This window comes from Corythoichthys intestinalis, chromosome 20, assembly GCF_030265065.1.
Source record: "Corythoichthys intestinalis isolate RoL2023-P3 chromosome 20, ASM3026506v1, whole genome shotgun sequence".
In the NCBI taxonomy this organism is placed as follows: domain Eukaryota; kingdom Metazoa; phylum Chordata; class Actinopteri; order Syngnathiformes; family Syngnathidae; genus Corythoichthys; species Corythoichthys intestinalis.
The window spans coordinates 18,080,271-18,102,184 of NC_080414.1; the positions used below are offsets into that span (position 1 = coordinate 18,080,271).

Genomic DNA, 21,914 nt, shown 5'->3' on the forward strand with positions numbered 1-21,914 from the left:
CCGAGGGTTCTTGTTTTAATGTTGAGCAAATTGACATGTGGCTGTGGGTTTAGTCTATAACCGGGGTCCTCAATTAGCGGTCCACGACCGGACCACGGCACTCCTCTCTGCGGACCCACAGACGAACGAAAAAACGAGAAAAAAAAAAAAACTTTTTTCAACATAGATCATTAGTATGAATCACCGATCTATCGCTATGCGTTACTGTTCTATCGCTAAATTCTGTTTCATTTTTAGTCAAATATCTTCCATGTTCTCACTTCTGTTGTCATCTCTATGACAACGATGCACCGATTGGCTGAGAGAGCCTGCATGGATGCGCTGATTGGCTGCGAGAGCGTGCATGGATGCGCTGATTGGCTGAGAGCGCCTGCATGCTACTAGCTAGCGTAGATGGACCGCAGCAGTGTCAGCAACCTCAAACACGAGTCGCACCCAGCACTTTGCAATCTGTTTGTACATGCTGTCGTGTACTTTATTTTTCATTCAAGAACGTGAGTCATGTTGTGAGCAAACGTGATATATTTATTTCCCAGTGTCACTCCGGCACTCTCGCTGCATGCGGGCAGCGTTCAAGAACACAACAATAAACAACGATCACTAATACCACACATGCCACCAGTAGAAAACCGAATCTAATAAAATGGCATGCTCAAAGTTGACCAAGAGAAGAAAAGTGGACAACCAAAATCGCCATTTCAGTGAGGAATGAAATGACAAATATGCGTCCATTTTACCAACTGCAAGTACCAAACGTATGTGCTTGATATGCTTCAAGACAGTTGCTCTGATAAAAAGTGAAAATGTGAAACACCATTATGTGAAAGAGCACAGCTCTTTTGAAGATGTTTCCTCCAATATCAGAATGGCGTACCGCAAGCAACACGTCACTTCCGCTCATTAATATTAATTAAATTAGCTACTGTTGCTAAGTAGGGACAAGCCACCGTTTGTCCCTAATAGGAAATGAATGGAAATCGTGTGCGAAGGAGATGTTTACAGAGCTAAACCCACCAATTCTCTCCGAAAATTATGTGCCTGGTGCCAAATTCACTGGCAAAGATGTGGAAGAACATAAAAATGTTCAGTTAAAGAGATGGCTTGCGTGTCGAAGGCTGAAAAAGACGAAAAAAACGAGCCGACCTAAGCATAGCTTTAGCTTTTTTATCGACGCGACTGACAATGACATTGTTTCAACAAGCTATCCTTTACCATCAGCCCTGTCTTTCTTATATATCCTCTGGTTGTCCTACGTCTCTTACTGTTCTTGGGGGTAATTTAGTTAACTTTGTGTAGCGATCGCAAATGCTACTCAGTTACAGCCAATGAACACTTTTAATTTTTTCATTGATAACACATCTTAATTCTATAATTTATTTGTACTTCCCCCTTACTAAAGTTTGTATTTTCATATATATATAACAGAAACGGTAACAGTGGCAGTCAGATACCATTGTAATTCTTTTCAGGTCATTCATTGTCAGACAGAAGCAGTGCAGCACAACGTTACGCTAAAAAAATAAGTTAAAAATATAAAAATGGCTTCCCTCTTTGTCCTCTGAAAGACCATGCCAACCCAACATAATGTTTAATGCATATGAAATGTGAATGGATTCACCGAGCTTGCGTTAAAGTCCGCGCAAGTTGATTCAGTCTTCACATTTTTGGTTTCCGGAAACGTATGAAGAAAACATCCTTCATGTGTCGTAATTTCTCGAGTCGTTTCTGGTTCCAAAAAAGCAATGCGTGATCGGCATGTTCGTTTTTGAAAGATTACCAGAGAAAAGTAGCACAAATTACGTTGTGTCTATGTGAGGGCGGGTCTATAATGTCCCACTTCGGCTTTACTTCCGCTTTATGATGCGACGTCACGGTCTAAAAATAGCCTGCGTGCGGTACGCCATTGAGAAGGCAAGAAATGAACAGGTTGCAGCAGTCAAGCACAGTTATTGTTAAATCTATGACACAACAACAAATTACAACGGAGTCCTCACTCAGAGTGTCTTGGTGTTGGCCAAACATAAGAAGCAGTTCTCTGATTGAGAAATAATAAAATAGTCTATGACTGAAGTAATGACAGCAATGTTCAAAGGGAAAGAAAAGGAGGAAATGACAATAAAAATCAAACAAATCTCACTCTCAGATTTATCAACCACAAGACGCACTGAAATCATTGAGCAGTGTTTTACAGTTAAAGTTACTGTCAATAATTGTTATGTTTGCACCTTAGTGACAGAGCTTGTCATTTATGTTCTGAATAAGTGAACATCTACTGTACTACTTGCACATGTTTTCTTTTTTGTCCAGCAGTGTTTTACAGTTACAAAATGAACTGTCAATAGTTATTGTTTGCACCTTAAGGACAGATCTTGTCAATTATTTAGTGTACATGTGTAAACATTGCACTTGCATGTTTTTTTTTTTGTATTTTTAAGTCAAAAAAAAAAAAGTTTTGTTAAAGGGTATGACAACACCTGGGGAAATGCTAATATTCCATCATTTATCCATAAACGCATGCCTTTTGGATTCATATCATACCACTTCGTGTAATTACACACATCGCAACACCAAGAAAATGATAGAAATTTGGATCGATTGTCAAGCTAAAAGGACCCGCCCATGAGATCCCGGAAATCAAGCATATTGTGTGCGTGACGTCACTACAAGGAAACAACCGGCTCAGTGCTTAATACTGAATGGCGGCGAAGATAGCGGACAATTTTGTTTCTAGTTGCAGCGACGAATCCGACGTAACGAACATTCATCTAATGGTGACGAGGAGAGTTATGAACCTTTCTTTGGTGTTTTGGGTTATCAATTTGAGCCCAAACGAAAGCCAATGCAGCCTAATGAAAGGATCATTGAGAGGAGCAATCACACCGATGAAACAACGGCAACATGGTGTGGGAAACACCGAATGGTTTGTTTTGCATTTCTTTATGTGAAGCCGATACACCGTGACCGCAAAATAATGTAATGTATAGAATAATTATCATTTATTGTGCTAGCATAGGTTTTCGCTCTGCCAACAGATACAAATATGAATGGGATTCGAGGATTTGTTCTATATATTTTACGAGCGATAATTTATACATGTGTCCAGTCCTATATCCAATGCGTGATATGTTTTTATTATAAAAGAGCACTCACTCAGGCCATTTCGAGCTTGGCTGCTCCGCTCCTTTGGTTAGCCTGTGGTGGTCTCATCAGAGCCAGTCGTCCTTTTTCTTGATATCTCGGGACATTTAGGTGGCTGTGCGTGTTTGGTGGCTGCTTTCATCAGCAATTTCTTAGCACGGACGAACTTTATTCATTGTCTGCGTAGTCCAGCTCTTTTTCTCGCGTTCGGGAACTCATGGGTACTACATTGCGACAAATGGCTATTTGTAGACCACATAGCATGACAGGTTTGAACCATTTTAGCGATTTTTTGGCTATTTATAGACCACATAGCATGACAGGTTTTTACCATTTTACCATTTTAGCGATTTTTTGATGAAACATGAACGCAACTCTCTCGTCGATAAACAACGATTGCACCTGCCTCGACCTTTCCTTTCCTTGTTATGACGTCTCCGCCCCATTCGGCTGTTTCCGGAATACTTTCGGAAATGTTCGTAATTTTCGATAATTGCTCATGAATGCGATTTATTTTTTTGTTAACATTATTAATATTTGTTATCTTGCCACATAACGGTTCTACTTATATCTTACAGCCCCTTAGTGTTTTAATACCCTTTAATTTATTTTTATTTAATCAGAATGTACATTGTATTTTTGCTTGATCAAAAGAAAACGAAAGTTACGTAGGTAACTACGGTTCTATGAATCCCGAATGACCGGCAGAGGCGGTGCTGTGGCGGTCAGCAGGGATGAAATAGAATCACCTTTACCACCTTCGACCTGCCTTGTACTTGGCCGACATTAATAAATGGACCCATTTGTATGACAAAAATAATTGTGGACCTTCAAGATTTGTATTTGAGACCCCTGGTCTATAAGTTCTATTTATTTCAATTTTTGTTTGAAATATATCAGCTATTTTTTATTTTTTTTATTTATTTAACATTATATTCATGTTGATGTTTCAATTTGCAAATATGTTGTGAAAAAAAAAAATCCTGTTCAATTGAAAACATTTTTGAGCTGTATGGGTTGAAAAAAAACCACATTTTAAACCTATAATTGCAATACCGTGTACCGCGGTATTTTTGCTTAATGGTTATCATACTGTCAAAATCACATACCAACACATGCCTAGTTGTGAGTCATCAGGCTGCTTGATCACATTATGTTTCGAACTTCTTACCTTATCAATCAAGGCAGCTTTTGGTGCAGCACTGGGAGGCACGTTGGACTGATCCATGCAGAAAGCCCTGGGGGAGTAATGACGACAATTCCCATGTGAACTAAGTGAAAAAGTACACAATCCTACATTTTGCTTGTCGTGTCACGCTTCTCCACCGGGGGCAGCGGCGATCCAGAAACAACTTTGGGACGCAAACTCAGCAGCGTGGGACTCCATCAAATGTCCGTAATCCACTAGCGTGCTAAAAATAGCAACACTACAGTATATTAAAGTGGGTGTAATGCAATCACATTGGCTTTTACTTAAAGCGGCAGGCTGTAATAATGATGTATGGGGCGCATTTACTTGGTTAAAAAAATAGGGGACTGCAGAGAGTACGAGGCGTCTATATTTGTTTTAAAATAATATTGTTACATCCCACACAAATGAGCTGAAAGTAGTGGACACATTAACAGTTGTATGTGAGCATTTCTACAGTATATGCAATAAGAGGCAGCACTTTAAGGCCAGAGAGCAGGTGCCGGCTAACACCCCGTAAATTTGTTTCCCACGCGGGCGGCATAACGGCCCGTGTAATTGATTCAAGCTGCTCAAACGGAGAACACTTCCTCAATCGCCACGCTTAAATTCACGTGACAAAGGAGAGCGGGGAGGAACGTGACGGCCATGTTGAGCGGCCCCACCACGCGGCATGAGGTGGGCTTTTCTTGATTGACGATCGATAGCGACTGATGCAAGTGGGAGAAAAATACAGTTGACGTGGAGACTCAAATATTTTCAGCATTCAAAAATAGGGACAGAATTTAGGTTGACACATTAACTGCCATTTCCCAACTATCACAACAGATACTCTGAATACTACATCAGGGTTTTTACATGTATCACCAAATCTCATTTAATTATTTTTAATGCCAATTTAATTTAATGCCAACCAACCAAACCAGCCAAATGCAGTTTCACACACACAAATTCAAAGTATAGTTGTTTATAATGATTACCGATATCCCGATATTATCCAACTCCAAAAATCTGATACCTGAAGGGAATAGGTACCGTTCTTTCACGCACCATATAATTGTTTGCATTAGTCTAACACATTCATTATAGTAAAGTATCTAACTATAGTTTAGGCAGACTTCACTCCATGCCCTTTGACACAGTAAAGTGAATCACCTTATCAGCCCTGTCGGGGCTCATGAGGGGGAATGAAAAAGATGGTACCGTTTCTCGTAGGCACTCTCTAACTGTTTACATTATTCTAACACATAATACAATCAATCAGGGAATAGTATGATTTCTCATATGTACTGTAGGACTGTTTGTACTACTCTAACACACCTAATATAAAATAAATACGTCTTGGGACATCAAGAACGGCAGCGGTCGCTGTGGCAACCATGTCCCAGCTACGAAGGATGACGCACGAACTGGCCACAGAGGGATGATCTCAAGACAACACCCAGCCAAACCTTCGGCCCGGCCCACTCCACCGCAGCTTTCAAAAAGACTGGACACTGAGATAACAAACGGTTCGCTGCTCGGAAGCATTTCTATGTAGCCTTGTTTTGGAACCAGCATTGTTCCTCCGTCGTCTGTTTTGCCTTGTTTTTTGACCATTGTCGACGAATAAATTGTCAACCTGTTATCAGTGAGCCTTCTTCAAACTTTTGGAACATGGAGTCAGTACAGAGGGTTAACATGGGAGTGAACGCACGGAATGTTGGCCCCCACCGGTTGGCTTGCTGGAGCAGTGCCAGCGGAGCACAGGACACAGGAAGTCTGTGTTGTGTTACATTTTTTATGGTCCGAGTTGCCGAGTTGCAATAAACATTGACTCAAATGAGTTCAAGAAACTAAATTCTGTGCCTTATGAAGAGTGAAAAAAGCTGAATTTAACTCAGACGAAATAATTCAACCAATCACAGTGAAGTATTACAGAAACAAAATGGTGACGTCATGTACCGTAATGGTAGGAAACGGATCGCCGCATATGTTTTCTTCAACACAACATGGCCGTGTCAATTAAAAAAAAAAATCTGTCTTTACATATATTAGGCCTGTCAACAATAACGCGTTAACGACTATGATTATTCTGGAAATATTAAGGCATTAAAAAAAAAAATAACGCAATTTACATACTAAGTTTGGCCACAACTGCCTCCCGTAGTCCCACACAGTGATGTTTACATTCTCCGCGCGGCAATGCAGGACAAAATGCATCCACCACGATGAGTGAGGATGATGACCCAGGACTGCTTCATGGCAAATTCCGTTTTAAAAAGCTGCCTAATGGAAATCTGGATAAAACAAAAGTTGTGTGCACATACTGCTGTGATGAACTGTCCTTCCATCGAAGCACAACCAGCCTAAAGTACCACCTTCGGGCAGAGCATATCTTCGCTGGTGTTAGCATTGACGCTAACACCGCAAAAACAAGCCGCAGTCATCAAGCTACGCTGGCAGAGTGCGGACTCGGACGTGTCAACAAAAGGACAACAAGTAGGTTGATTACTGCTATCGCTAGATAGGTAGCCAGAGACTGTAGACCCATTAACTTAGTCGAATACAAGGGCCTTGAAAATCTCATCCAGATAGCATCGGGCGACCCAATATACAGAACACCTTCACGGGCAACTATTGCCACAAAAATTCATGAACTTTTTTAAAATTAAAAGGCAACGAAGGTGGAGCAACTAGCCAGAGTTACGTTTGTTGCACTGACAGGAGACCACAGGACAAAAAAAAAAGGGTATGACTGGCTACCTTAAGCAGTGTTTCTAAACACCTTTACACACATTTTAGTGTAATGTTTTTCAGTTAAGTGTGTGAAAATTGACAATTTTTTTTTTTTTTTTTTTTTTAAATCTCACACAGCTTTCAGGCCATTTAGTGTAAAACTGCAAATGCTGCATTTATTTGTGTGAAATTTTTAATTTAACAGACCAGTTGTTTACACATTTTTTGAAACACTAGCTATTGTTACTGTATTGTGCTTGTCTGCTCTTTAAATTGGCAGTTCATTTTGGGCAATATGCCAAACGGTACTTGAGTCACATTTTTAGTCTGAGGCACTTTGATCTGTTAAGCTCTTTTCTGTATAATACTGACAATTTTTTTTATTTTATACGAGCTGAGTTATTAAATAAAATTTCAAAATTCTATTTGGTTAAGTATTAATTCATTCATACATCATACATTTCATCTGAAAACAAATTTTAAGTCAATTATAGTATTTTCCTAGATTTTTACTAAAGAGCAAATTTATTCATCCCGAGGAAAATGTGATTAATCATGATTAATCACACAGTTGATTTATGATTAACTAGATTACATTTTTTAACCATTTGACAGCACTAATAATATATATATATATAATATCTGTCTCCATCCCTGTACTCGTGTATAATACGCACCCATGATTTCATTTTACAAGTAGATTTTGGGGGGGAAAAAGTGCGCGTCATATTCGGGAAATTGCGGAAGTTTAAAGCTGCTGATACAGAATGTGTACTTGATTATTGTATTAACAGTTTTGAACTGTTAACTTGATACTGAAATAGGAGTAGTTTGCTTTAGGCTGAGAGGATTTTTGAACAGTTTTGGAACTAATTTACGAAACATTCAAAGCAGGGTGGGAGGGTTAATAATCTATTTATAATCGAATCGCAGCTTCTGAATCATAATCGTAATCGAAGCGTTAGGAGCCCAAAGATTCCTACCTCAAGTAGGAATGGAACTTGTTCGTAACCCAGGGGTAGTGCAAATCTTTTTTTTTTTTTTTTTTTTTTTTTTTAAATCACGTGCAAGTGCAAATAAGGCATTGCTATATCACGGGGCTCAAAATAACAACAAAGGCACAGTTTTCAGTACAGTGAATGAAGTACGTAATAAGTTCATTATTTTTTTAATAATTCATTATTCATTTAATTTTTGCCCCATGAATCAAAATGGTCTGCTCACATAACAAATCCCAAGAATCTTAGTTTGGAGACATCTAATGGTCAATAAGCATTACTGCTGTGCTAAGCTGTGACCAGCCCTTGCACAAAGGCAGAAGGCTTCTACATTCACTTTGAAGGCAACACACATATTGGCCCAAAACATAATGAAAAACTGATGTCGATATTATCTGATATCATTTTAAAATGCTTTTATTGCAACTTCAATAAATTACTTAAAAAAAAAAAAAAAAAAATTAAAAAGTAAAAGAAAAAAGGTCTTTTTAACCATCAAGCTTCTAAATTTTTTAATGTCTAGAACATTTAGTTTCATGCTTTACAAAATCTTGACTTTTTATGCTTTTTAATTACCCGCAAAAACCCTGTACATATATACTTGGGCTGGCGGAGACTTGATGTTCACATAAACAAATCAGAGTGATACCCTTACTTATTTCAATACTAAAAGTTAAGGGATCTTTATTTTGGTAGGCACCATCTTCCCATATTGTTTTCCATTCTTGTTAGCGTCATGGTACTCTTAACTTACGACTGAAGAAACTTTTTGTCAAAAGAACTTCTATTTTGATCTTTTTTAACTAGTGTGGGGATGAAAGATTAACTTAGTGACTACCACTGACAATCCATTTTGAACAGGAGATGCAGGCAGAAAATGATTGCAATTATATTTATAAAAATATACCGTATACTATATATAATAAAGATAAGATTATAAATTTTTTTATATTTGCAATTGATAACAAATTAATATATACTAAAAATAAATTATGTAAAAAGTATCAGAATTTCAAGTACTGTGTTTTTTTAATGATTTGAAATTATCGTTATCATTAAAATTTCAAGTAGTTAATTTTCCTTAATATTCTGTGTCAGCCTCTCACAGTCAAAAGGCATCTATTTCCGTCAATGGCAGCCAATAAGCCAACCGGAGATCATAAATTGATCATTTCAGACGACAGGGACAACATTTTGCACAAATTAAAACCCTTGTCTGGAAAGTAATTGCAATAAATCCGTGTTTTGTGCAGCGTAGGATGCTGCGGTAATAAATCCTGGAGCGCTCGGATGAAGTTACAGCTCTGCTATTAATTATCACACAATCGGCAGCAGATGTCAGCGATGCTGAAAGGCGAGCCGCGCTTGGGATGGATTTCACGGAGCGCGAATGATTGTTTCTGTTAACAAATTTCAAACTCCTAAATCACGTACCGTAGCCTCTTGTAGTACTGCTTGACTTTATCCAGAGAGGTGGCGTTGATGTTAGCTTGGTACTCCTCCACGGACACATTATCTCTGTAGTAGTAGCCCTCCATGCTCTCCAACGCTAGAAGAGGACAGGTGACCTTAAATACGAGAAGGCATATTAAAGAGAATTCCCGGCGTACCTTGCGTAAAGAGCACGGGGTAGATTTTGACACCGCCGCCGCCTCGAAGCCGGGCAGGCAGATGAGAGAAGTAAAAACTCTCCAGTTGGAGGAACACCTTCAGGTGCTGCCGAGTGCCTTCCACGTGGTAGGAAACAGGCATGTCTGGAGACAAGAAGAGTACGGTGGTACCAGGGGTCGCGTTAACCGAATATTTTCCGTCGTTGACCGGTTTTTTAAAACGGTGACGGAAAAAACTGAAGTCCATCCGTCATTTTGACAGGTTGCAATTCACACCCCAGACCACAGGGTGGCGAGTGAGCATATTAATTAGCTATTGTCTCTCTTGATGCATGACGTCGTTGGCCTTACTTGGAAAAATGTCAAGGCAACTGAGTGTTTGCCTGGCACGGCCAGACTGTTCTCCCTGTATTTTTCAAACACTGAGAGAAAAGTCTGGGACACAGCCTCTCGAGTAGGTACAAAATCAATCGACAAATCAGATTTGTTTATTTGCGTGACGTGTTCTTCACGAGCAACGTCATTGTTGCACGCCGAAAGTCGTCTCTACAACAACACGGATGGCGAACGGGAGAGCCGAGAATATGTTCCAATCCGCGGTAAATTCAGTTTTAAATGAGCTAAAACACATCGACACGAGTCATTGACAACAGTCTGTCTCGCGCTAGCCATGTTGAATAAACTCCGTTCTCCTCGTATGTTTACTTCCGCGCGCCAGTCCCTCGTCCTGCCCTCGTCGCTTTGCTAACGGCACGTCTGCCCGTCGCCGATTGGTGCACTACGCTGTTTGCCTCTTGTTAAGCTTGTTCGGACAGAATATTAATTAAAAATGAATGAAAACTAAATACTATTGAATATGTCATTATTATCATTTTTAAAATGTGACGGGTAAAAATAGATTATGACCGGATTTTTATGACACTGTCAGTCAAAATGACAGACAACGAAAAAGTCTAGCGCAACATCTGGGTGGTACCTTTACTTACGAACGAAATGCGGAATTTTCAGGTTACAACAGACCTCAAAGGGAAAATATTGCCTCTTGTTACGAAAGAAATTTCAGGATACGAAAGGTAAAAAAATACAGTATGGGCTGCTTGTTGCAGCTCATACAGTTTACTGAGTGTAACATACTTATAGCTGCTCTGCCATTGGCTATTGCCTAGCATCTTCCTGGCATCCAATTGGCTAAGAGGGACCTCTACTGCATGTGTCTATATTCTTTGTTTTTTAGATTATGCACAATTATTATTTTAAGTTTATTGTGCAATAATTAATTTTAACATGCATTTATTCATTGTTTTGATGCATTTTTATGCTTTACAAAAGATTTGTGTGAATTTTTGGGGGGCTTGGAACGGATAAGGGAATTTACATGCAAAACGGGTTTCTACTTACAGAATTTTCTGTTTACGAAACTTCATCTAGAACCAATTCATTTCGTAAGTAGAGATACCACTGCATTATAATGTTCTTCCATAAAAACGGGGCACGGGCCGTTCCGTATGGGGCCTATTTTCAAAAACTTCAAATTCAAATATTTTCAAAACCAAAGCCGCTAGCGACCTAAAACCAAAACAGGCACCTCCCTTAGGCAAATATGAGTCTCCACAAGAAGTGGCATCAAATAATTCAGTCGCTCCCTAATACAATCTTGATGAATTATTTTTTATACAAGTATAACACAACTTATAATGGCTATAAAATTCTCAGATTTTACGCTAGATGCACAAAAATCACTAAATGCAGAGATAATCAACTATATTTTCAGGATCAATATAAGAAGTTTTTGCCCGAAATTGCAACTTAAAATTTTTCTTTAAGTTTTCAACAACTAATAAATCATTCAGTTTTTACATCAGAAACTTAATACTTGAGGAAAGCATGCAGAATCATCTTACTTTTACTCAACAAAAGCAAAATTTGCATTTTTCTTATGATCTCTACTTATTTAGGTCGTATGAAACATCTAGACCCCTAAGGTCGTCTGGAACCAGTCTCTTATATGATCCAAGAACAAGAACCAAGTGGGGTGAGGCAGCATTTAGTTATTATGCTCCTCACCTCTGGAACAAATAACCTGAGGGTCTGAAGTGTGCTAAAACTGTTAGCGCCTTTAATTCAAGGCTAAAATCACTTTACAAATAAATATAAAAATATAAATAAAAAGAGAACCAGAACTATCATGTGGCCCACGACATTATGTGTTTGACACCCATGTTCTATATTATAATAATAAAAATATGTGTGCGTACGTACTGGCTACTCTAGGTTCCCCTTCAAAGTGTTGGAAATGGAAAGTGACTTTCTCCAGGTCCACCAGCGCCACCTGCGTGTCCTCCAGCATTGCCTGCTCGTCCGTCTGGAAAACCACACATGGTTAAGCTTTGATGGATTATTTTTCCCTTTTCCACATTTTTAATCATAGACAACAGACCAGTAGAGATCAGCGGTTATTGCAGATTGATTTGACTGTTACTTACCAGGTTAGGTGAAAGAAGCGACTGAAAGTGGAAGAGCAGGCCCGCGCTGGCTATCTGCTCCAGCCATCGTCTGCTGGCTTCCTGAGCCTCCTGTGGGTCTTGATTGTCCTGCTCCAGCTCAGACTCCTTGCCCACACAGTGGAACTGCACAATCAATATGTATTTGTTTAAAAGGTTTTTCCTTGTTGTGTTTGGTTGTATTTCTCAGTTTTGTCTTATTATTTCCCTTTTTCCCCCTCATATTGTTATGCTGTTGCTAGTTCTTTTCCACACTTTTAATCTATTATTTTTGCTTTCTCTTGTGTTTTTAACCTTTATTTGATACTTATCTTTTTTTTTGGTTTATTAAATTAATCGACAACTATTCTGATAGTTGATGAGTTGTTTAGAGATATTGCTGAGCTAAAGATAATCTAATTATCAACATTTTTATTTTATTTTTTTTAGATATTCACTTATATTTTATACTTTTTAAAAATTGTAAAAAATATATATGCTATATATATATATATATATATATATATATATATATATATATATACATACATATATATAAAGGGAAGAAACGGGAAATATACTTTATTTTTAGTTGTATTTATTTTTATGTTTTTCATAAAAATAAAGGGGGGAAAAAAGTAAATATTCTCTAATTTCCATTTTTCTGATCAAATAGTTTTTTCTAATTAGTATTCATTTGTCTACATTTGTAACTATAAATTATTATTTGAAATTGAAATAGACCCCCTCTTTTTCCAGGGTGCTATTTAGTACTAGTACATAATAATACTGATAAAAATAATATTAATGATAATAGAACATAGTGATACTAACATTTTTTCCCTTTTATGTCATTTTGCTTTTTTTTTTCCATGTTTGATTTAATTTTCTGTTTACAATTAGCCTATTTCTCCCGAAAATGTTTGTTTTTACCTTTTTATTTTCCTTCTTTTAATCCATTTCTCTGTCTGTTTTTGTCCCACTAATGAACAACTCACCTGATTAAGAACAGCCAACAGATGCTCAGAAAAAGCGCACACGGCCGCTACCAGCGACTGACAGAAGACCATATCTCGTCGCAACTGGATCTCAGAGTCTGCGGGAAAAACCAAACACGTCAAACAGTGGAAAATTAATGCTGAGAAAACATGACTACGAGATCCCTGAAGTTTCATCAACAACTGCAAACTTTTATACAACCATTTTAGTGACATCATTCCGAGTGAGTGGGGGTTGTAAATGTAAATAAACACTCTGTTAGGGGGCGTCTGCGTTTTATAGCGCCGTTAGTGCAAAGACTGATGCGGTTTTTAATGCCTCTAGTCACTTTATGAGCACTTTTTAATTCACGTGTGCTTTTTTTTTTTATGCGCCATAAAGTCGAACTGAATGTGCCAGTTTATACCTTCTGTCTTTGGCGAGTACATTTTGCTTTTCTTTTTGTTGTTTTTTTCCAGCTAAAGCGTGTTATTCGGCGATTTGACAAACCTGTGTACTGGAGCAGGACCAAGAGCAGCCTCGTCTTCACCTCTGTTGACAGACAAAAAAAAGTATTATATTGCGCTATTAACTGCATATTTGCAGTTTTTATCCCCCTGCAAACAAGCAATATATGCATTTTTTTACCAACTCTTTTAGGATGCATTTTGCAATTTTGATAGTCTATTCATCACTGATTATTGTTGCGATTAGTTGAATAATCGACTCGTGTATAAAATCATGTTTTTGTAGTTTTATTAGTCCAAGCTTTATGTGCATTTGAAGCAAAACTGCCGAGAAAAAAAGTTGGAGTACATCATCATCTAAAACTGCAAGAGAAGCTTAGCCTTCCCTAAAATGCCAAAAAAGTAAGTGATCAGATGTATAGAGAAGTTTCCTTAGCGAAACATGGGCGGCGCCATCTTTGATCATTTCTGTTCCGAACTTCCGGTTTTAGCAGAACAACATGAAGTGCGGTTGGAGTAAGCAGTGTGTTGACAAAGTTAAAACCAAACCAGACGAACCCACGGAATCTCCAAAAATGGATTCAGTACGACGTATAGGAGAATCCGAGACTTTCTGTGCTGTGCATGAACTCCTGGAAGAGCCTATATATATATATATTATATATATATATATATACACACACACACACATATATAAATATATATACACACACACACACACATAAATATATATATAAATATATATATATATATATATATATATCAGGGCTGTCAAACGATTAAAATTTTTAATCGAGTTAATTACAGCTTAAAAATTAATCGTAATTAATCGCAATTCAAACCATCTATAAAATATGCCATATTTTTCTGTAAATTATTGTTGGATTGGAAAGATAAGATGGATATATATATTCAACATGCGGTACATAAGGACTGTATTTGTTTATTATAACAATAAATCAACAAGATGGCATTAACATTATTAACATTCTGTCAAAGCGATCCATGGATAGAAAGACTTGAAGTTCTTAGAAGATAAATGTTCGTACAAGTTATAGAAATTTTATATTAAACTTTTTAAAAATTTAAACGAGTACCCTAATTTTCGGACTATAAGCCGCTACTTTTTTCCCTCATTTTGAGTCCTGTGGCTTGTAGTCCAGTGCGGCTTATTTGTTGATTTATTTGGGTTAATAGGTAACACTTTATTTGACAGCGGCATCAAAAGACTGTCATAAGGACATCATAATTATGACATGACACTATCATGGGCAGTACTGAATGCTTATGACAGATGTCAATATGTGTCATGTGGCATATTATGTCACTAACTCCATTTCTCCGTCCATTCAAAAGCGGGATAATTTGCTGGATGACACTAACCGACATCTATTATAAGCATTCATTAATGCTTATGACAGTGTCATGTAATAATTATGACTGTCTTATGACATTATTATGGCACCACTATCCAAGAAAATGTTACCAAATACCATAACTAGCAATTAATGAAACAACTGGAACAGTAACTGAAGAAATAATGAGCACAGAACATGATTGTTATTTACATCTGTAGCACCGCAACGCATGCTCAGAGGAGTGTTGGATGACAACAGTGTTGACAGCAGGTGGCAGAAGAGGTTGACTGTCTCATCCAAGGGAGCAGTGAAGGCCAAATGAAGCTTTTAGAAACAGTAAGGCTTTGCAGCCAATTGGTTCAAAGCTTAATGGTGGTTCATTTGGTCTCATGACAGTCTTATACCATTGTTAAATGAAGTGTTACTAGTTAATATCTTTTGGTGTAAATATCCCATAATACAATGAGGACAACTGCGTCTTATAATCCAGTACGTCTTATCTATGAACAAATGCCATTTTCATGTCAGATTTGGTGGGTGGCGGTTTATAGTCAGGTGCGCCTTATAGTCCAGAAATTACGGTAAAGTCATGAGGATTTGGGTCAATTTTAGATCAACAACGTCTCTAAGCGATTCATCATCAAAATAGCTGTCAATTAATTTGATAATCGACGAGTCGATCAATCTTGGAAGCCCTAGTGTTGGGTTTGCACCAACCTTCCACAAATTTGCCAATTGTTTGTGTGAGGGTCTGAACGCTGCCGGGGAGGTTCCATGGATCTTGCTTGATATGGAGACGCAGCCTCTTGGTGTAGTTGACTTGGGGTTCCATTTCTTGCTGAAAGTCTGACACGGACAATACAAGGCCGCTTAAGAACCTGTAGCTAGCCTTGTTAGCTTAGCATTATATTGGAATTTCCTGACCTTGGAATCCTCGTTCTGGCGTGAAGCACTTGGTTTGCTCGAAAGCTCGAACCACCAGTGCTCCTCGTATCATACTGCAAATGGATTCCACCTAAGAAAATCGTTCATATAAGTAGCATGTACAGTGGGGAGAACAAGTATTTGATACACTGCCAATGTGGCAGTGTATCAAATACTTGTTCCCCCCACTGTAAATAATACAGTTATATATAGAACGATATGTCCAAAATGCTAATATTTATTCTTTATTTTTTTACCTGACTAAAAAGGTGCTCTAAAAAGCTGTGAAGCTTCTTCTGTTTTTCGTGGGACAGCCACACGCTGGACGCCATCTCGTCCCCTGCCACGTTTAATAGTCATATTATTTATTATTTAAACAAAGTTTAACATTTAGTGTACCTGAGTCCATTTCGTCACTGTGGACGTAAGAGCTGCAATGGCTGCTGCAGATGCTGGTGAAGGAGGCGATGGAGTTCCTGTTGCTGTTACAATCACTGAAAAGGAGGGGGGGGGGATTACTCTAAGTAATAATATTTGATGTGTTCAAATTGAAAATTAAAAAAAAAAAATCTTACCTGTACGAGTCCCTATTGCTAATGGTATCATGGCCTGAGTCTTCCTGTTCGTCCCCCGCTACATTAAAACAGACTTTCTTCCCGTTTCGCTCGCCCTTGTCGCAGTCGCTCTCGGCCGGTACGAAATTCTCCGGTGTCTTGGCCTCGGATGCTGGCAGGTATGTGATGGACGCTAACAGGCTAAGTACAGGAATAGAATAAATAGATAAGAAAGTCAATGTCAACTGCACCGAGAAAAAACTAACACACTGATAGCTTTGTAGTTATGTTATTTGCAGTTCCTGGCTGACTTGTTTTCAATAAAAGGCCCTTGGTGCCACTGAAGAACAATTTAAGGCTAATCATGGTTGGTTGACAGATTTTCCACGTTTGCTACGACCAAGCAGTTACTGTATGCTAGCAGGCTGCTAGCTGAGTTGGTAAGAAGGCTCTGTCTGATGCTTAATATCATTGGAGAAAACCAAGTTTGGCTAGCCATGAGTATTTTGACAAATTTAAAAAGATGCGGCATCAACACTTTACTATGACCAAGCTGCTACGCTAGCGCTAACAGCCGTTGACCCCTGTCTGCTAAAAGCTAATAATTCAGGCACCTGCAGCTTCTCAGATGTGGCTTATATGTGTACTTCTTCGTGGCTTGTCGTCAGAAGTGCTCTGTGTTGCTATATTTATGGTAGACATATTTACTAGTCCTTCTAAAAAAAAATGTGCATATTGTGATAAAGTTCATTTTTTCTATAATGTACTGATAAACATTAGACTTTCATATATTTTAGATTCATTACACACAACTGAAGTAGTTCAAGCCTTTTATTATTTTAATAGTGATGATTTGGGCAAAAAAGTCAAGAAAAAACAAAAATCCCTATCTCAAAAAATTGGCATATTTCATCCGATCAATACAAAAAAGTGTTTTTTAATACAAAAAAAGTCAACCTTCAATAACTCACTCAATACTTGGTCGGGAATCCTTTTGCAGAAATGACTGCTTCAATGCGGCGAGGCATTGAGGCAATCAGCCTGTGGCACTGCTGAGGTGTTATAAAGGCCCAGGATGCTTCGATAGCGGCCTTAAGCTCATCCACAGTGTTGGGTCTGGTGTCTCTGGTGCCACAGATTGTTGGGAGTTGGCAGGCCAACTGAGCACAGTAATGCCATGGTCAGTAAACCATTTACCAGTGGTTTTGGCACCGTGAGCAGGTGCCAGGTCGTGCTGAAAAATAAAATCTTCATCTCCATAAAGATTTTCAGCAGATGGAAGCATGAAGTGCTCCAAAATCTCCTGATAGCTAGCTGCATTGACCCTGCCCTTAATAAAACACAGTAGACCAACACCAGCAGTTGGCATGGCACCCCAGATCATCACTGACTGCGGGTACTTGACACTGGACTTCAGGCATTTTGGCATTTCCTTCTCCCCAGTCTTCCTCCAAACTCTGGCACCTTGATTCCTGAATGACATGCAAAATTTGCTTTCATCTGAAAAAAGTACTTCGGACCACTGAGCAACAACTGCTTCTCTGTAGACCAGGTCAGGCGCTTCTGCCGCTGTTTCAGGTTCAAAAGTGGCTTGACCTGGGGAATGCAGCATCTGTAGCCCATTTCCAGCACACGCCTGTGCACGGTGGCTCTGGATGTTTCTACTCCAGACTCAGTCCACTGTTTCTGCAGGTCCCCCAAGTTCTGGAATCGGCCCTTCTCCACAATGTTTCTCAGGGTGCGGTCACCTCTTCTGGTTGTGCAGCGTTTCCTACCACATTTTTCCTTCCCACTGAGGTGCCTTGTTACAGCACTCTGGGAACAGCTTATTCGCTCAGAAATTTCTTTCTGTGTCTTAGCCTCTTGCTTGAGGGTGTCAATGATGGCCTTCTGGACAGCAGTCAGGACTGCAGTCTTGCCCCTGATTGCGGTTTTGAGTAATGAACCAGGCTGGGAGTTTTTAAATGCCTCAGGAATCTTTTGCAGGGGTTTTGAGTTAATTTGTTGATTCAGATGATTAGGTTAGTAGCTTCTTTACACTACCTTTTTCTGATATGCTAATTTTTGGAGTTTTGGTTTTTCTTGACTTTTTGCCAAAACCATCAATATTAAAACAGGCTTGAACTACTTCAGTTGTGTGTAATGAATCTAAAATATATGAAAGTCTAACGTTTATCAGTACATTACAGAAAATAATGAACTTTATCACAAAATGCTAATTTTTTTGAGAAGGACTAGTATGTACCTGGGTGGCAACCAGTTTAGGGTGTACCCTGCCTACTGCCTGTTGTTAGCTAGGATAGACTCCAGCACACCCACAACCCATGTGAAGATAAGTGGTTCAGAATGAATAATTATGTACAGATTTTGCCTAATTGCTACCCAAAATCTAGCTCATGCATCTCCCTTAAGACTTCTCCTACAGAGACATCCTCATTAGGGCCCACTCAAACAAAAGCTCTCCACATCAGAGTGGCATTCCATCCCCATGGAGATGCCCGATGAGCTCTGTGATTGGCCAAACATAATAAAGACGTGAGGGGACTTGTGGAGTGCATGGTGACCATGAAAGACTCTCGATGGTAAAATTGTGCGTCATTCAACAAAAGAAAAACATGTTTTCAACACAGTTTTTTTTCTGGCCAAAAGCAATTATCTCACTCATGAATATGTCCACCGTGTGTCTCCATCTCCTTGATGACGGTGTCCAGTTTGTCCAGGAGCTTCTGGTACGCGTCCAGGGCAAGCAGGTCTTCTTCTCGGAGCAGGAAGCGCAACCCGTGGCCCTCCGTGCGGCCCAGGCTGTGTCCGGATGGAGCGGCCATGGAGGTGATGGTGTGTTGGACGTGCACCATGGGACTCAGCTTACCTGGAGGAACAAAAATAACTCATCTAACTTCATCGTATGTGAACCAGTCTCGCAAGTCTCACCTTGCTCAGCGGTGGAGCGCCTGCCTTTTTCCGGCGCGTTCTTGCGGTTGTCCAGCTGCACCCCGAAGGAGCTGCCCAGGGAGGTGGTGGTCTTGGGGTAAGACACCTCCATTGTGTTGACGTGACAGTTGGTAGGGCAAAAATCACTGCTGTGCAGGGGGGACACCTTGCCCTTGGCCTGCTTGAACGTAGGCCAGGCTCTGTTCTTCAGCACTCGAGCAAACTGCAAAGAAATAATGTTAAAACATAACACTTGGGTGGTGTGATACGGATCAGTGATGTGATCCAGATGGACAATGCTAAGACCGCAAGTGGAGGGGACCATTCCAAGCCTTCCCTTGTGTCCTTCCATCTTGTGTCATTTCCTTGCCTACTCCCTTTAATGACATTCCTGGCCCCCTCCTCGAGCCCCCCTTTCCTTTCTCTTGAGAAGGAATGTGCCCAAGTAGGAGACATCTTACATAAAAGAGCTTGTGGCTGTGCTATTTATAAAATGACTGGTAATTAATACAAGACCAGCTTCAACTCGTAATGAGTTCGGAGCCCAGAGACATATGGGCTGAAACAAAGGGTTGCATGACATATTGTAAAAAAATATTGGAACACTATTGAATATTAACAATGCGTTTTATTTTGTGTTTTTAATTTTACCGATCACGAACGTTTATTTACCACTCCCAGTCAAATAGATTGGAAGTCTTGCATTATTAATGGCAGCCACCGAGTTAAATATGAGGTTTAAAAAATAAAAATAAATAAAAATTATAATTCATCCATGAAAGTAGTTAGTAGTAATATTACCATAATTTTCGGACTATAAGGCGCACCCGACTAAGCCACCACCCACCAAATTTGACACGAAAACAACATTTGTTCATAGATAAGCCGCGCTGAACTATAAGTCGCAGCTGTCCTCACTTTATTATAGGATATTTACACCCAAAGATCTTAACCTGTAACATTTTATTTGGAAGCAGCATCATAAGACCTTCATAAAACCAAATGAAACACCATGAAGCTTTGAACCAATTGGATTTGGATTCAAAGCTTAATTGCTTCAAGAATCTTCATTTGGCCATCACTGTTCACTTGGGGGAGATGGTCAACCTCTACTGCCAACACCGTTGTCGTTCAACATGCCTCCTAGCATGCATTGCAGCGCTACAGATATATACAGATATATACAGATATATACACACACACACATATATATATATATATATATACACACACATATACATATATACACACATATATACACACATATACATATATATATATATATATATATATATATATATATATATATATATACATACATATATATATATTCATATATACACATATACTGTATATGCACATATATACACACATATATTAGGGCTGTCAAAATTATCGAGTTAAAGGCCGGTAATTAATTTTTTTGATTAATCACGTTAAAATATTTGACGCAATTAACACACATGCCCTGCTCAAACAGATTAAAATGACAGCAGATTGTAATGTCCGCTTGTTACTTGGTTTTTGGCGTCCTCTGCTGGCGCTTTGGTCCAACTGATTTTATGGCTTTCAGCACAATGAAAGTACATGATGTAATTTTTGACATCAACAGTGGCAAGCTATTAGTTTATTTTTTGATTGAAATTTCTACACATTTTAATAAAACGAAAATATTAAGAGGGGTTTTAAAATAAAATTTCTATAACTTGTACTAACATTTATCTTTTAAGAACTACAAGTCTTTCTATCCATGGATCACTTTAAGAATATGTTAATAATGTTAATATCCGTCTTGTGTCTTATCTTTCCATTCCAACAATAATTTACAGAAAAATATGGCATATTTTAGAGATGGTTTGAATTACGATTAATTAATTTTTAAGCTGTAATTAACTCGATTAAAATTTTTAATTGTTTGACAACCCTAATATTTATATACTGTATATTTATATGTATACATGTATATAACAATCAAACTTCATGTCCTCTGATAATTATTTCTTGAGTTACTGTTACAGTTGTTTCATTAATTGCTAGTTATCGTATTTAGTAACACTTTATTTAATAGTGGCGCCATAAGACTGTTATAAGACCATCATACTTATGACATGACACTGCCATGAGCATTAATGAATGCTTATAACAGATGTCATTTTGTGCCTGCCGGAAAATTATCTCACTTTTGAATGGATGTAAAAGAGCAGAGCTGGACATAAATGTAGTTAAAGACATAATTTGCCGGATGACACTTAATGACATCTGTCATAAGCATTCATTAATGTCCATGATAGTATTATGACACCATCACTGTCATAATTATGACATGACTCACGTCTTATGAAACTCTTATGACGCTACTGTCAAATAAAGCATTACCTATTAACCCAAACAAATCAACAAATAAGCCGTACTTGACTATAAACCGCAGGATTCAAATTGAGGGAAAAAAGTAGTGGGTTATAGTCCAAAAATGTATGTATTTTCTTTTTTTATATTTCCTGTATTTATTTTTGACTGTGAAGAAAAAAATATATAATAATGATTGTTATCCAACTAAGTCATAATAAGA

General features: G+C 38.5%; 1 protein-coding gene across 1 annotated transcript in view; it reads right to left on the reverse strand.

Moving 5' to 3' along the window:
• The window catches only part of prex2 (phosphatidylinositol-3,4,5-trisphosphate-dependent Rac exchange factor 2), a 120,786-nt gene that overhangs the window by 12,296 nt on the left and 86,576 nt on the right, over positions 1-21,914 (reverse strand). The window contains exons 23-36 of the mRNA XM_057824484.1: positions 19,346-19,568; positions 19,076-19,283; positions 16,436-16,615; positions 16,260-16,354; positions 16,118-16,200; positions 15,861-15,951; positions 15,654-15,782; positions 13,622-13,663; positions 13,132-13,229; positions 12,137-12,280; positions 11,913-12,015; positions 9,654-9,797; positions 9,478-9,592; positions 4,310-4,376 (exon numbers count right to left, since the gene is read on the reverse strand). Of these exons, the coding sequence (XP_057680467.1) occupies positions 4,310-4,376; positions 9,478-9,592; positions 9,654-9,797; positions 11,913-12,015; positions 12,137-12,280; positions 13,132-13,229; positions 13,622-13,663; positions 15,654-15,782; positions 15,861-15,951; positions 16,118-16,200; positions 16,260-16,354; positions 16,436-16,615; positions 19,076-19,283; positions 19,346-19,568 (1,722 nt within the window). The remainder of the gene's footprint in view (positions 1-4,309; positions 4,377-9,477; positions 9,593-9,653; positions 9,798-11,912; positions 12,016-12,136; positions 12,281-13,131; positions 13,230-13,621; positions 13,664-15,653; positions 15,783-15,860; positions 15,952-16,117; positions 16,201-16,259; positions 16,355-16,435; positions 16,616-19,075; positions 19,284-19,345; positions 19,569-21,914) is intronic.